This window comes from Gopherus flavomarginatus, chromosome 7, assembly GCF_025201925.1.
Source record: "Gopherus flavomarginatus isolate rGopFla2 chromosome 7, rGopFla2.mat.asm, whole genome shotgun sequence".
NCBI classification, from domain to species: Eukaryota; Metazoa; Chordata; order Testudines; family Testudinidae; genus Gopherus; species Gopherus flavomarginatus.
In genome coordinates this window covers 71,875,209-71,890,916 of record NC_066623.1, presented here as the reverse complement: position 1 = coordinate 71,890,916, position 15,708 = coordinate 71,875,209, and the positions used below count along the sequence as shown (strand labels likewise).

General features: G+C 40.7%; 1 protein-coding gene across 2 annotated transcripts in view; it reads left to right on the top strand.

Moving 5' to 3' along the window:
- Nucleotides 1-15,708, top strand: part of DENND1B (DENN domain containing 1B) — a 258,748-nt gene that overhangs the window by 71,506 nt on the left and 171,534 nt on the right. For both annotated transcript variants that reach the window (XM_050961408.1, XM_050961407.1), the window contains exon 3: nt 8,752-8,795. In XM_050961408.1, coding sequence (XP_050817365.1) covers nt 8,752-8,795 — 44 coding nt within the window. The remainder of the gene's footprint in view (nt 1-8,751; nt 8,796-15,708) is intronic.

The window sequence follows — 15,708 nt, the reverse complement described above, 5'->3', positions numbered from 1 at the left end:
CTTTTCCTCCAAAGCCTCATGTGGGAAGCGGTTAGGGTGACCAGACAGCAAATGTGAAAAATTGGGATGGGGGTGAGGAGTAATAGGAGCCAATATAAGAGAAAGACCAAAGAATCAGGACTGTCCCTATAAAATCAGGACATCTGGTCATCCTAGAAACAGTTCCAGTAAGGGTCCTCTCCATCCCCTTTCCATGTGCAGTGTCTCAGCATAGAAAGGGAGAAGCAGAGAGGGGTTGAAACATGTTTTTTCAAGGGGGAGGGATAGCTCAGTGATTTGAGCATTGGCCTGCTAAACCTAGTTATGAGTTCAATCCTTGAGGGGGCCATTTAGGGAACTGGGGTAAAAATCTGTCTGGGGATTGGTCCTGCTTTGAGCAGGGAGTTGGACTAGAACACCTCCTGAGGTCCATTCCAACCCTACAATTCTCAAGAGGGCAGGAGCTGCCTTGAGCTGCTGGATTTTCTTCCTCCTCCACTCTCTTCTTCTCTGAAAATAGTATCAGCTGCTCCCTCTTCCCCTATCCAGAAATTCTGTCAGCTCCTGAAGGGATGTGGATAGCGCAATTTACATGCTGCAGCATGTCTGATTGGCTGTTTTTTACCAGGAGGCAGGGAACTGGTGAAAGCAGCCTATCAGAGGTGGTTTCCCCTTGGCACTCTGGCACTTCATTTATATGAAGGATTGCTGCTTCTCATGCCCAAATCCCATCGCTCATTATAAAATCATGAGAGCATGCAACACTGATGTCTCATACATAACTGAGTACACTGTTGTCATTTATCAAACAATAAAAAAAAACATTATTTTAGACTTAGAGCTCTATTTTGAAGCTTCTGAAAGACACACATAGAATAATTCGTTGATCATATATTCATCATGTTGTAACATTATCTGCTTGTAGTTTCAACTAAGCAACTTTTAGGAAATGACATATACTGGCTGAGTTCCTTTTAACATAAAGCTGAAGCCTCTTCTTCTGCAAACATCATGTATTAAGTGATAAAGTTATGCAAGTGCATAGATGTTTGAATAATTCTGGCTTAACTGTGTTTTTCTAGAGACTGCTACTTTCTGACTTATTGCAGTATTGTGTTTCTTGGTATTGCTCCAGACAATTTTTTTCTATAGTTTATTATTCTTAAGGTTTCCATGGCACATTAACTACTACTCCTAGCTATGGAAGTAAGGAAAAAATTAGCTACCTGTTAAAATGTGCTTTGGGTGTAGTTCTCACCCATCTCTTTTTTGTAGACCATATGTTTGTTCAGAGGAAGTTTCTTTCTTTGGACACAAGCAGCAAAGGAATTTTTAAGTACAGCTTACATGGTATTGTATTTTCAAAGTGAAAGCGATAGTTACATGAATAATTTAGACATCAGAATTCCTTTTCCAAGATGCTATTGTTTCCCTCAAACTAGATTTTCAAATTGTATTACTGTAGCTATCTGCAAGCTTAATGTGTCTAGTATGGTTTAAAATGAAATGTTTTCTTACTAGCCAAAGCATTGTTACTGCAGGGTTTTCCAGTCAAAATTGGATCATGACAATCAGCTGTGTGTGTGGCATTTTTTTAACCCAATATACATTGTTACTCTAGTTACACTATACAATAAATAGCGTTCTAGTAATATTTTCATCCAACACATTTTGATTTAATGTAAGCAGTTTACTACTCAGTTTTGGAATCTAGAATCTGTTCCATGCAGGATTGTAGGAGCTGTAATGTAGTAAAGATCCATCTAATTTTTAAAAATAAGATGCCTGGGTTATTTATTTATTTTTATTTTTAAAATAAAATATGGTTGCTTTAGGTATTCACAGCTGAGGAAGAAACAAGAGACTAGTGATTGCTGTATAGGCATATTTGTAGCTATAGTTTATTAAATCAGGTAATATAGACTGAGAGACCACTTTATACTACTTGGTTTTTCTTAGATACATGTGAGGAGTATTTTCAAATACTTAATATTGTTTCCCTGCTAAGATGTTGAAGATTTTAATTGGAAAGTATTCTTGGCGCAATGCTGAGTACGTTCTTGTGTAAGAAATGTGTACCATGGATTCAGTAGACTTGGAAAGAAGCCTCTTTACAGATTTAATTTAGGGTTTCTTCTCACTAGCACATTTTCTTAGAATTAAGGCAAGGCATGTGTGCCCTGACAGGTTGGTTAGAACTAGGAAACTCAGAGACACTCAATGGTTCATCAGCCAACTATGGTAACAGCTATTTCTTCTAGCAATTCCCATCCTCTCACCCATAAAATCAGCATAAAATTGACCTAACATTGTTAGATCAGATGGAGTATCTGGAAAGTAATCCTCAGGGGAAAAGAAAAATCAGTCTTTGTGAATCTGAAGATACAATGCATAAAGTTACAGAATCGGATTATACTTTCTCTTTCTATTTTTAAATTCAGTGCCCTTTTGTTTCTTCTTCTTCTGTGAGAAGTTGCTACAAAGATATGTCAGATGTAGTGTGAGTCTAACCCCCCCTAGCAGAAACAAGCATAATCTTTTATATAAAAAGAAAACGGACTCAGATGATTACTATAAAATCCAAAGAAGGGTAGGGAGGACTTTTTTTGGATAGTGTTGGTTGGTTTCAGTGAAACAATGAGGGGAAAAAAACCCAAAAATCTAGTGAACTTTTTTCTGTGGCATAAGCAACATAGATATTTTTCTTTTAGATACTTATTTAATAACTTTACTACATCTATTAAAATATTAATAACAGATGAACACAACCACATAAATATTAGTAACTACAGTTCTGCAAAGCCTGTCTCTTTGAACATTTGGAGGAGATTGAGAGGTAGAGTTGTTTTTTTTCCCTATTTGTGGGGTTGTATGCTTTTGTTTGAATTAAGATGAGGAATTTTTTTTTATAGGCTGTTTTGTTTTTGTGAGGGATTGGCCAATGGCCTGCCATTGCTGTATTGGACTGTATAGTTTTAGAACTCTGTCAGAATACATAGAGCTGGAGGATAGGTGTGTCTTTTGTCTTTTTAATGTGTTTAACTTGAAATAAGTAAATAATATCTAGAGAGAAATCATACTGCAGTACATATAATTGTAGCTCACTACAGTTGTTGGAACTTGAAAGAGAAAGTATGATAAAGCAGGGTGAAAGTAAGAGAGAGTTGGTATAAAATAAATATAATGTAATGAGGCAGACACATAAGGCTTTTTGTCTGGCTGTACCGAAAAAAAGGGGCAGGAGACGCTTGATATGGTTTTAATCAGGCCTCAACATTGTTATTACATATCTGGGACTACCTGACCGATAAAAGTGTATAGTGCAGGTAACTCCATGATCATTCAATATCTGCATGGGGACTTCTGCCAGCCCGCCTCTTTTTCTATCCAGGTTCCCCAGCCAGCCCATTGCTAGGACCTTTCCATCTGCCTACCCCCGCTCACAAATGAGGGTTAAGAAGGGCTATAAGCAATGCCAGTCATAGGAAACCTGAATCCCATCCCCTTGGTTGCGTTCCTTTAACAAACACCTCCTTTTTAAGTCCTTTACTAAGCCATTTATCTAGTCACTGTTTCCATTCCCTGTTGAGTACCTGCACTGGACTGAACTGTAGCAGTAGGATATATTGGTTAAGATACTATGGAAACACAGAGGAGTTTGTATTAGAGATATTTATCTTGTAGTTTACTATCTATAGAGCACTGTTGCAGGAAACCATTCAAGTCCATTGCTATATTATCATTGATAGATGAGTATGGTTCATTCTTCTAGTGACTAAGGAACAGTAGCTGCTAATAAATAATAAAAGTACTGCTTTTTGAATAATTCCTAGCTTACAGAATGATTCCAAATAATAATTTAACTATGGTTAGAATATGGTAGGATGAAGGATTTTTTTAATGGAGAGTAATTTTATGACTGTGGGAAATTTCTGTCTAGTTGAACAGTACTTACATTTTTTAAAAATGTGTCTTAAGGTTGATAGTTGTATTTGTCTGATAAAAACAATAGTGGGAATAAAAGACTATATTTCATATTTAACTTCAGAAAGTTTATTAAATTAATCTTTATTGTTTAACAGAAGGAAAGTGTTGGGAAATAAAACCTTAATAGTGCTAGTCACAGATTTTCTATAATGCAGAAATAAAACCAACCAACCAACCTCCTCACCCCAAAATCCCCCTCCCCAAAACAAAACAAAATAAACAAAAACCCAACCTCCCACCCAGCCTAACTTTTTCTTGCATTACTGGGATTGTTATTAAAATACTAAATATATAAAATATAGAATAAATCACTCTATTTAACTTCTGCCGAGATAGTATTGTCCTTTTCATTCTTAAGCAAATGAAAGGACCAAAAGATGCATGTAAAATGGTAGATTGCTCTTTTAGACTCAGTTTCTGTAAATAGATAAGGACATCTGGTTGAAGGAACTGGGTCTAAATTTGACAATTTTTAAGGTGGGAGTGCTGAGCTGTGCCCCCTCTTGCCCCTGTCTGTACCCCTCACTGCCCCAGTTTGGGGCCAGTGGGCCACAGTTGGGGGTGGCTGTAGAGCCCCAGGCTGGCGGCCGGGACCCCAGGCCAGCAGCAGAGCCCCCTGGACTGGTGCCCGGTACTGGGGCTGGCAGCGGGCTGAGCGGGCCTGGCAGATGGAACCCTGGGTGGCAGGGGGCCAGCAGCCGGTACCCCAGGCCAGCAGCAGAGCCCCCAGGACCGTTGGCCAGGACCAGGGCAGTGTGAGTGCCACTGAAAATCAGCTTGCGTGCCGCCTTTGTCACGCATGCCATAGGTTGCCTACCCCTGACTTAGATAATGGTAGACTAAGGAAACAACTGCAAGAAGTAGCTAAAACTACATTGCCACCCCAGACCTAGCAGGAGCAGCTGTGATTTATAATGTAGGTGCTTGATTCTTTTGGATCTGGTTGCTGCTGAATGCTCAAGGAACAGCCAGGGCTGAATATTTTTTTCTGTCTGTTACTGGTAAGTGCAACTCAGAAACTGAAGGTGTAAAATGCTGGGGACCACTTGTTAAGTATATTTGCCAGTATAGGGTTGCCAACTTTTTAACTGCACAAAACCAAACATCCCTGTCCCGCCCCTTCCCTGACATACCGCCTCTTCGAGGCCCAGCCTCCACTCACTCCAGCCCCCTCCCTCTGTTGCCTGCTGTCTCCCACCCTCACTCACTTTCACTGGGCTGAGGCAAGGGGCTGGGATGAGGGAGTGGTGAGAGCTCCAGCTGGGGGTGCAGGCTCTGGGGTGGGGCCAGAAAGAAGGGGTTCAGGGTGTGTGTGGGGGGTTCTGGGCTGGGGCAGGGGATTGGGGTGTGGGAGGTGGTGAGGGCTCCGGCTAGGAGTGCGGGCTTTGGGGTGGGGCTGGGGATGAGGGGTTTGGGGTAGGGGAGGAGGCTCAAGGCTGGGGCAGGGGGTTGGAGTGCGGGAGGGGGTGCAGGCTCTGGAAGGGAGTTTGGGTGCGGAAGGAGGTTCTGACCTGAGGCAGAGGATTGCAGTGCAGGTGGGGTGTGGGCTCTGTCTGGGCAGTGCTAACCTTAGGCAGGTCCCGGTTGGCGGTGCAGTGGGGCTAAGGCAGGCTCCCTGACTGCCCTGGCTCCGCACTGCTCTTGGAAGCAGCCGGCATGTCCGGCCCCTAGGCGAAGGCATGGCCAGGTGGCTCTGCGTGGTGCATGCTGCCAGGGCCTGTAGGTGTCACCTCCGCAGCTCCCATTGGCTGTGGTTCCCGGCCAGTAGGAGCTGGGGAGCTGGTGCTTGGGGTGGGGCCAGTGCGTGGAGCCTCCCTGCCCTCTGTTCCTAGGGGTTGCTGGGATATGTCGCCACTTCCAGGAGCCGTGTGGAACCAGGGCAGGCAGAGAATCTGCCTTAGACCCACTGTCCCGCCAACTACACTTTTAATGGCCTGGTCAGCGGTGCTGACCAGAGCCACCACGGTCTCTTTTCGACATGGCGTTCTGGGCAAAAACCGGACGCCTGGCAACCCTATGCCAGTAGCACATACCACCAGTAACACATAGCATCAGTGCTACAGGAGCTCCATTGGTTGACTGATGTGGACTCTCAGAAACCTCACCACCTGCTGCTTCGAGTGCAAGGTACTTCAATATTGCTTCACTAACATAAACATATACTAACATACATATTAAAATACCCTACCAAAACAAAACACTCCACTGCACACACAATTGTAGCCCTAGGGAGAGAAGAAGCCACATGTTTCAGATATTAGTCCTATCGCTAATGCTCTGCTGGAAGGCACTAAGATATTACAGTGATGAGCATAGTATAAGAATCTATATAGAATGCAACTGTGAGCTCCTGGGTGGAACTTAAATTGTTTGTTTTGACCTTTAAATCTCTAGAAGGCTTGAGAATGAAATAGCCTATTTTGGAAACAGCAGATGTGCTTGAACTGGAGCACCCTCTATTTAAACAGGAGGAATCTTCTATCAGGGTCTGAGGTCCCATTGGAATTTTGCTTCCCCACCAGCTTGGTTCACTACAGCACAGATTCACTGCAAAGTGCATCTTTTCCATGGGATTAGGTTGATAGGTGAGGATGTTTAATATGGTTTAAATGTGGATGGATACTTGTAATGCTAATTATAAAGCCAGACTATGCAGTTTACCAGGAGCACTCTGATTGCTAATAGTTGTTTCGGTAAATTTCAATAAATGTATGTGGGCCATCCAGCATGGAGAGGAACAATTGTTCCTGGACATTGACACCTCCATCCTTGTGTTAGTATCTGGCAACGTCTCTTTTCCAAGCTGAAAAGTCCCAGTCACATATACGGAAGCTGTTCCATACCCCTAATAATTTTTGTTACCTTTTTCTGAACCTTTTCCCATTCCAGTATATCTTTTTTGAGATGGAGTGAACACGTCTGCACACAGTATTCAAGATGTGGGTGTACCATGGATTTATACAGAGGCAGTATGATATTTTCTGTCTTATTATCTATCCCTTTCTTAATGATTCTCAACATTCTGTTTGCTTTTTTTGACTGTCGCTGCACATTGAGTGGGTGTTTTAGAGAACTGTCCACAATGACTCCAAGATCTCTTTCTTGAGTGGTAACAGCTAATTTAGACTCCATCTTTTTATATGTATAGTTGGGATTATATTTTTCAGTGTGCATTACTTTGCATTTATTAACATTGAATTTCATCTGCCATTTTGTTGCCCAGTTGTCCAGTTTTGAGAGATCCTTTTGTAGCTCTTTGCAGTCTGCCTGGGACTTAACTATCTTGGGTAGCTTTGTATTATCTGCAGATTTTGCCACCTCACTGTTTACCCCCTTTTCAAGATCATTTATGAATAATTTGAATAGGACTGGTCCCAGTAAAGACCCCTGGGGGACACCACTATTTACCTCTCTCCATTCTGAAAACTGACCATTTATTCCAGCTCTGTTTCTTATCTTTTAAACACTTACCAGTCCATGAGAGGATCTTCCCTCTTAACCATGACAGCTTACTTCGCTTAAGAGTCTTTGGTGAGGGACCTCAAAGGCTTTCTGAAAATCTAAGTCCACTCTGTGCATTGGATCTCACTTGTCCACATGCTTGTTGACTCCCCCCCTCAAAGAATTCTAGTAGATTGGTGAGGCATGATTTCCCTTTACAAAAACCATGGTGACTCTTCCTCAAAATAATATGTTCATCTATATGTCTGACAGTTTTGTTCTTTATTGTAGTTTCCATCGGTTTGCTTGGTACTGAAGTCAGGCTTACTGGCCTGTACTTGCCAGGATCACCTCTGGAGTCCGTTTAAAAAATTAACATCACATTAGCTATCCTCCAGTCATCTGGTACAGAAGCTGATTTAAATGATAGGTTACAGACTACAATCAGTAGTTCTACAGTTTCACATTTGAGTTCCATCAAACCTCTTGGGTGAATACTATCTGGTTCTGGCGATTTATTACTATTCTGATGTTGATTTACGCCACGACCTGTGATAAAACATCAGAGTCTCAGTTTCCCCATCTGTAAAATTGTGATAATACTTGCTAGACCTACTTCATAGGGGCATTTTAAGGGTTAATTAATATTTGTGAAACAGTTTGGAATAATGGATTTAAGAAATATTGCATTTTATTAAAAGAGATTAAAAGCTCCAAAATAAAAGGAGGTATGTAGTCCTGTTTTGACTTTTGCTCAAAGTTAAGTTATGATGCTTGCACTTGATAAGTACATAACAATCAGTTTTCTAACCCATAGCTTAAATGGCATTATATGAGTCTGAAAGGAAAATGGATAAACAAGAATCTCTGAACATAATGGCCATTTTTGTATTCATGTATCTTGTGTTTACAAATAACCTACGCATTGTAGGTAGATTTTAATTATTTTTCAATTTAATCAGTTATCGTCTTGCCATCTTACCTGCAGTGGCTGGAAAAAAAGGCTCTTTTCATTTGATGTCATAACTGAAATAGAATTTTGAATATTGGATTTACTCCTTAAAAAAAGGTTGAAGTACTCAAAGGTTAAAAAGAATATTTAAATCTGAAAATATCTCAACATCGCAACCTACTATTGTTACGTAAAAATATGCTTGCAGTTCCATAAATATGAAATAAAATATTATTTTTAATAATCCAGTATTTTCCTCAGTTTTGAGATACATTTTTGCACTTGCCAGAGAGCTTGAAGCTACGCTGACCCTCTCTTTAATATTAATGTACTCTGACTGTAATACTCTGTTCTTTTGCCTCTGATTAATGCTGTCTGTCAATTATTTACAGATCCGGTGGTACTGTGGAAGTTCCCGGAGGACTTCGGAGACCAGGTTGGAAACATGAGATTGAACTTTTTTTTAATGTTAGAATAATAATAAAAAAACCTCTCCTACTCAGCTATGGAAAGGCAGATGCTAATGATATCAGTGAGCAAGTCTTCAACTGATGGATTGGTAATTAGAGTGCATTTGTGACAAGAATATGCAATAGTAGTTTTGAAGCATTTTACCCATAGTAGTTCCTTTAATAGATTTCACATTCTTTTTATTATATGAAATATAATATATTTGAGTTTTTTTATGCAGTTCTCTTTTTGTGTTCTTTAGGGTTGAAAATAAGGTACATTTCTCAACAAAGCTTTACAGTTAATCTTAATGAGACAAAAATTTGTGTCATAAAAGATATGTAAATAAACAAAAACATTTTGATGTCTTCTTTTAATATTGGACCCTTTATGAATAATGGCATCATAGTAGTTTACAGCTCAACATTTTTTATTGCTTTATAAAATTACTATGCATTTTGCTTTGTAAGACGATTGCTTTGCACGTGCTAGTAATGGACAATGGGGTAAACCACCTGATTATGCAAACACTGAAGCTCTAGTTTCTTATTATGAATTATTCTTAAAGATAAACTTAGGTCCACTGTATCTAAAGGGTTATGTCCATACTTGATAGCACTAATAGCAAGTTTATTAGTTAAGTACTCTGCTTAGATGGAGATAATATTTTTATTTGTAACTGTTCTTTAGTATTTCGCTATAATTTAGATGTATCTATTCTATTGAGACCATTTTTTATTTGCATAAAATGAGTTTATGTAGACACAGTTAATAGAAGTAGTGTTTTTGATGACAGAGAACATCTTGCTTTTCTTTCTTTCTTATATCCATATAGAGTCAGCCAAGCATTGATAGTTTCACCACAATAGATACTTAGAAATGTCTGCACAGTAGATTTTGATAAATTGGAGAAATGGTCTGAAATTAATAACACGAGATTCTGTAAAGACAGAAGGAAGATGGTTCAGGATTTAAAGGAATAGTTAGCTCACAGTTTATATTTGTGTCTTTATCTGGTTGGGAGATTACCACCAGTCAAGGGTCTAGAGCTTATAAGTGAGGGATAAATGGAATATGAGCAAAGTACACCATCATACCTTCTTATATTCTTATCATATATTCTGCAAGTTTCGATAATACCTTTCTTAGGAAAGAACGATTGTCCCTTTTCTGGTTTAAATTCAGACATTTTAGGAAGGGGTCACTCAAAAGAGGTTAGAAATGAAGTATGAGGACAAGTTGGAATTTAATCAGTAGTTGAGGGTTAGTCAGTGAACACTGGATGTTGAAATATGACTAGAAGGTATAGTCTGCTGAAAACTGGAGAGAAACATGTAAGGGTGGAATGGATGTGGCCAACCGAATTTTAAAGGCATCTGTCTGGAACCTGCCTTTGCTCCCTGCACAGTCTGCATTCATACCTGTTCCATAATTTGGGGAAGCTAATATTCCAGTATTATATCATCTTTCATGGAAAAAAGTAAATTTCAAATCCTCTTTCATGCAGAAGTTGCCTTGAAAATGTAAATTCATCAATAGGTTTTGAAAACAACAAGCTGCTGGGTTTTGCTTCTGCATGAAGGGTTTGATCCAACCAACCCATTGCAGTTAATGGGAGCTTTCAATTGACCTAAGCAGGCTTTGGATGAAGCCTCAGAAGAGGAGCCTTGGAGGATCTAAATATCGTCCACTTGCACATTTCTATTTAGATCTAGTCAGAGCATCTGTAATGAAATAAAATGAAATTTAAATTAAAGTTTTGTGTGTGTGTGTGTTGAAGGGAGGGATTCACAAAATAGTTCATGCATGTTTTTCTACCCATTTTCTAATTAGCTTTGCTTTAAAAGTAAAATGTTACTCAAGTTTGAATGTATGCTAAGAAATCATCTTTCCTAAAATCCCTAGGCACTTGTGATAATAGTGAATTGGTTGCAGTTACAGAGAGTACAAAGATTTGCTTTCCTCCCATGTTGAATGCCTTGACAGCTTATTGCCTTCTCTTGCCTTCACTTTTGTGGTACAGCAAAAACTTTCTCCTGCTTTTCTCACTTGCTCTTATTTTCTCCTCCTTCCTTTCTTTTTTTATGCTCTTCCTAATCTTTATTGCTTCCTTACATCTTTTTCATCATCTTGGCTTCACATTTTCTTTCCTACTAGCCCTATGAACAGTTTCCTATCTCCTGTTTCCCAAGAGACGTTTGCTTTTTCATATCTGGCCACTTCTGCATATTTTTCTTGCACAGATCTTCTCACCAAAGTTGTCTCCAGGTCACTTTGCACCCGAACTATTTGGTTTTGGTTTGATTAAAAGGTAATTTCTTTGAGGCAGGAATTTTGTCGTCTTATTTATTTTGTAAAGCATTCTACACATTTAGGGTGCCATGGAAATAATAGGCACGCAATCTGAAAAAAATTCTGTCAGAGTAAAATGGTTAATTATAGTCACAGTTCGCTTATGTGGGAGGAAGATGGGCCAGTGGTTAAAGTGCCAGCCCAGGACTCGCTCTGTCACAGACTTCCTGTGTGACTGTGAACAAATCAGTTTCTCTGCCCTAATTGTTTAAATGCCTGCAAAGCTATTTATCTGGCAGACCAGGCAAAAAACAAAACAACACAACCTCTCCCCCACTGAAATGTAGAAAAATGGTTTTACTGATACTTTGACATTATGGATCTCAACACAGAATCATAGAAATGAAGAACTGGAGGGGACTGCCAGAGGTCATTTGGCCCAGCCCTCTGCTCAGTGGTGGGACCAAATACACCTACCCTATTCCAGCACTTAACTTTTTTCATTAAATGCTCTTCAGTTTGCCCATTTCTTTCTTAAAGTATGGTTCCCAAAACTGGACACACTACTCCAGCTGAGGCCTCACCATTAAGGCGAGACAGTTACTTCCTTGGTCTTACATACAACACTCCTGTTAATACATCCCAGAATGATATTAGCCTTTTTAGCAACTGCATCACATTGTTGGCTCATATTCAATTTGTTATCCACTTTAATCCCCAGATCCTTTTCAGCAGTGCTACAGCCTAGCTGGTTATTCCCCATTTTGTAGTTGTGCATTTAATTTTTTCTTTCTAAGTGTAATATTTTGCATGTGTCTCTACTGCTATTTCATCTTGTCAATTGATCAATTCTCCAATTTTTCCAGGTCCTTTTGAATTCTAATCCTGTCCTCTAAAGCGCTTGCAACAACCTCCCAGCTTGGTGTCATCTGCAGATTTTATGGGCATACTATCCACACCATTATCCAACTTAATAAAAATATAGTACTGAACCCTGACAGATCCTTGTGTGGCACCAATCGATATGTCCTTCCAGTTTGACAGTGAACCACTGATAACTATTTTTTGAGTGTGTTTTTTCAAGCAGTTTGTGCATCCATTTTATAGTAGTTTCCTCTAGACCACATTTCCCTATTTTTCTTATGAGAATGTCAAAAGCATTAATAAAATCTACATAAATCAGTTCTGCTTCCTCACGTCTACTAGACCAGTAACCCTGTCAGAGAAGGAAATTTGGTTAGCTTGGCATGATTTTCACCTAGAAATTAGCTGTATACCATCCAGTGAAGCTGAGCCACAAGCAAGTTGTAGAGTGCAGTGCAATAGAAGACCTTTGTATGAAGAAACTAATCATATCATTGAGATGTCAGACAACTATACAACTTACCATTATGCTGGAATTTCTGCTATGGGAAAGTAGTTTGACAGAGTTGGAGAAATTCTATTATAAGATATCTGGAAAAGTAGGGCACTGAAAAGACCTTCGTTAAAACAATGGCACATCAACACCAATTGTATATTATTCTTCCATGCACACGGTAACAAACATGGTCACAAAACACAGTAAAGGAATGAGATGACAGAAGTCTCAACATCATTATAGAAAGATGAAAGATGAAATCATTTAAGCTAGCAAGCAAATAGAAGACACAAGTGCTTAAGCTGAGACACTCTAGTAGGCAATAAAGAAATGACAATTAAAAAGTTAATTGATTAATCTAATACTGAAGTTAAACTAGAAAGATCATGACCAATTCACTGACTGAAGTAGAAGTAAGGTAGCATCAAACGAGGAAACAGTTGTCTTTATGTTTTGGGAACTGTAGATAGAAAATGTATCGTGGGATGAAAATACAAATTTCAGTTAAGTTTATTCATTTAGGAAAAATACTTTGCTACCCCTTTTGCCATAGTATTTCCATATTTATTTGGTGAAGGAGGTTTGGTGAAAGATGTCATCAGTTTCAGAAGTACAATAATGGTTGCAAACAAATTATTTTTGCCCACTACAACCTTTCACTCATTCATAAATTTGTTCATTTAGTTATCTCTTGAGAGAAAATCAAACTTCTTTCAATTGAATTTCCAGTATTGAAAGTATTTCTCTTGTATTTTGCACCATGACCCCCTTCTCACAACAAAAATTACTATATGACCCCAGGATGGGGGGCCCAAAGTCTGAGCCTGCCCGAGCCCCTCTATCTCAGGTGGGAAGGCCAAAACTCAAGGGCTTCAGCCCAAGGTGGGAGGGGGCCTGTAACCTGAGCCCCGACACCCAGGGCTGAAGCTATTGTGCTTGGGCTCAGGCTTTGGTCCTGGGACCCTGCAAATCTAACGCTAGCCCTGGCAACACCATTAAAATGGGATTGCGACCCACTTTGGGGTCCTGACTCAGAGTTTGAGTACCACTGCTTTAAAAAAATCAATGACATCACATTTTGTTTTACAGTCTTTTGAAGCAATACAAAAGGCCAGATCTTCAGCTGATGTAAATCACTGATCTATGCTAGTTGAGGATCTTGCACAATATCTTTATTTTGTTAACCTTTAAACTTAAGACTTCTTATGCTGTAATCACTACCTGTGTACACACTGTGCACCCATACAAGGGTCAAGTTAGGCAGAATCTGGTCTTCAGGACCTATATTGTACTTTTAGGTAGAATAGCCTCTAATGGCTAATTTAGTCTGCTGTTTGTAGAAACATTCTCTTTGGATGGTTGAACTGAGCACAAGTAGATCTCCAGTTTGCCTGGTTACCTCCGCAAACTCAGAACTGTGTGAATGGCAGCTGGCTGGTGGGTAATCTTAAATTTTAGATGGATAATATATTTTTTACATCTATGTGTGAACACCCCATTCTGCAGTCCGATTACATTCAAAACTCCCACTGAATTCAGTGGCAGTTATGTGACAAGAGACTGAATGTTTGGGTCTGTGTTTTAGCCATTAGAATCCATACTACTTCTTCAAGTTCTGTCCCTGTGGGTGCTCCACTCCAGGTGACAGTGTGTCCTGGCAATGTTGATTGGAGATCTTTGGTAGCAGTGCCTGGTCGGGACGCACGTGCTCAGCTGTTGTCTTGTGGTGGTGTTAGGGTCTGTTTGTGCGCACGTGTCTCACACCCCCTCACTTCCTTCTCAACCATCCTGGGCTGAGGACAGGACTCAGGGAAATGCTGAATCTCTTTCCCTGGTCACTGAGGGAAACAAGTAGAAATAGTTAGCTAGAAATATCCCAGTTCTTTCCCTTCTTTTATTCATTCATTATTCGTTAGTTTAAAAAACAAAACAAAAACAAACAAACTTTCTTTCTCTCAAGTTTGTCTTCTACTGAGACTTTCCCCCTAGGCAGTCGTAGCTTCGTGATGCCAGGATCCTCAGGATTCAAAAAATGTGCGTTCTGCAATAAGTCTATGCCGCAGTCTGATGGACACTCACTGTGTGTGAAGTGTCTAGGTGAGACACACGTTCCTGCAAAGTGTGCTCATTGTAATAGCCTGAAATCCAGGGCTCGCTGCGACAGAGACCTGCATCTGAAAGCTCCTCATGGAGAAATCCCTGCAACCACCAGTGGAGATGGTCACAAGTAACCGTCTTCCTCATGCTCCCGTACCAGGTCGGAACCGATCAGGAGCACGGTTTCACCCTCTACTGTGAAGAGGCAGGAAGCCCCACTCTCTCCATACAGGGACCTAAATAAACAAAAAAGGTCTCCGGCGAAGTCACTTCCTTCTGTGCTGACAGCACCAAAGACTGGCACAGATGGCTGCCCCAAAACCTCAGGCATGGTGCACACAGGGTGCAGAAACAAGGACTTGACTCCCCACAGTGGGCAGCTTTACTTGGCACCGAAGCTACTGGCACTGCGGACGGACTTGGTACCGGCTGCATGGTCCACCCCGGTGCTGACAAGACCATCGGCACTGAGACCAACAATAACCCCCGCTGTGGATGTGCCACCACTGGATGCCACTTAAATGTGGCCACCAGTGCCCTCTAAGGCTAAACAGAAATCTCTGCGTACATCAGCTCACTCTCCGAGACTCGTGGCACCACAACCCAGGGAGCAGCAACATTTCTTAAACCATGCTGACATCTCCATGGCCCCAGAGCCTGACTCTCCTCTCCTCAGCACCAAGCGTGCACTCTTTGATCAACCACTTACACCACCTGACCTGGCCACACTCACAGTGAGAATGACATACCACAGCAGGCAGAGTTTTCCCCACCTGACTCTCCTCCACCACCGGAGCCACACCTATTTCAAGGCATGGTACCTCAAAAGAACCTGCCTCAATTTCCCTGTTTTGTCCCCCCATACTCTATGCAATGGTCACAGTGGTACCCATTGTCTGTCTGTGATGCCAATCATTCTCGCGGACCCTTCACCAGACCGTGGACCTGGTCTGCACCTCTGTCTACACTTCCATCCAGCTCCCTCTACATCCAGAGCTCCTGAGCCCCCTCTCGAAGAAGTGGGCTACGAACCTTCCCTGAATCATCCTATCATAATTCTCTGTCAGCTGCAGATGAAGCTCTGATGCCACTACCACCACAGAATGTGGATGATTTTAAGTAGTTCCAGCAACTTTTTAACAGGTTGGCA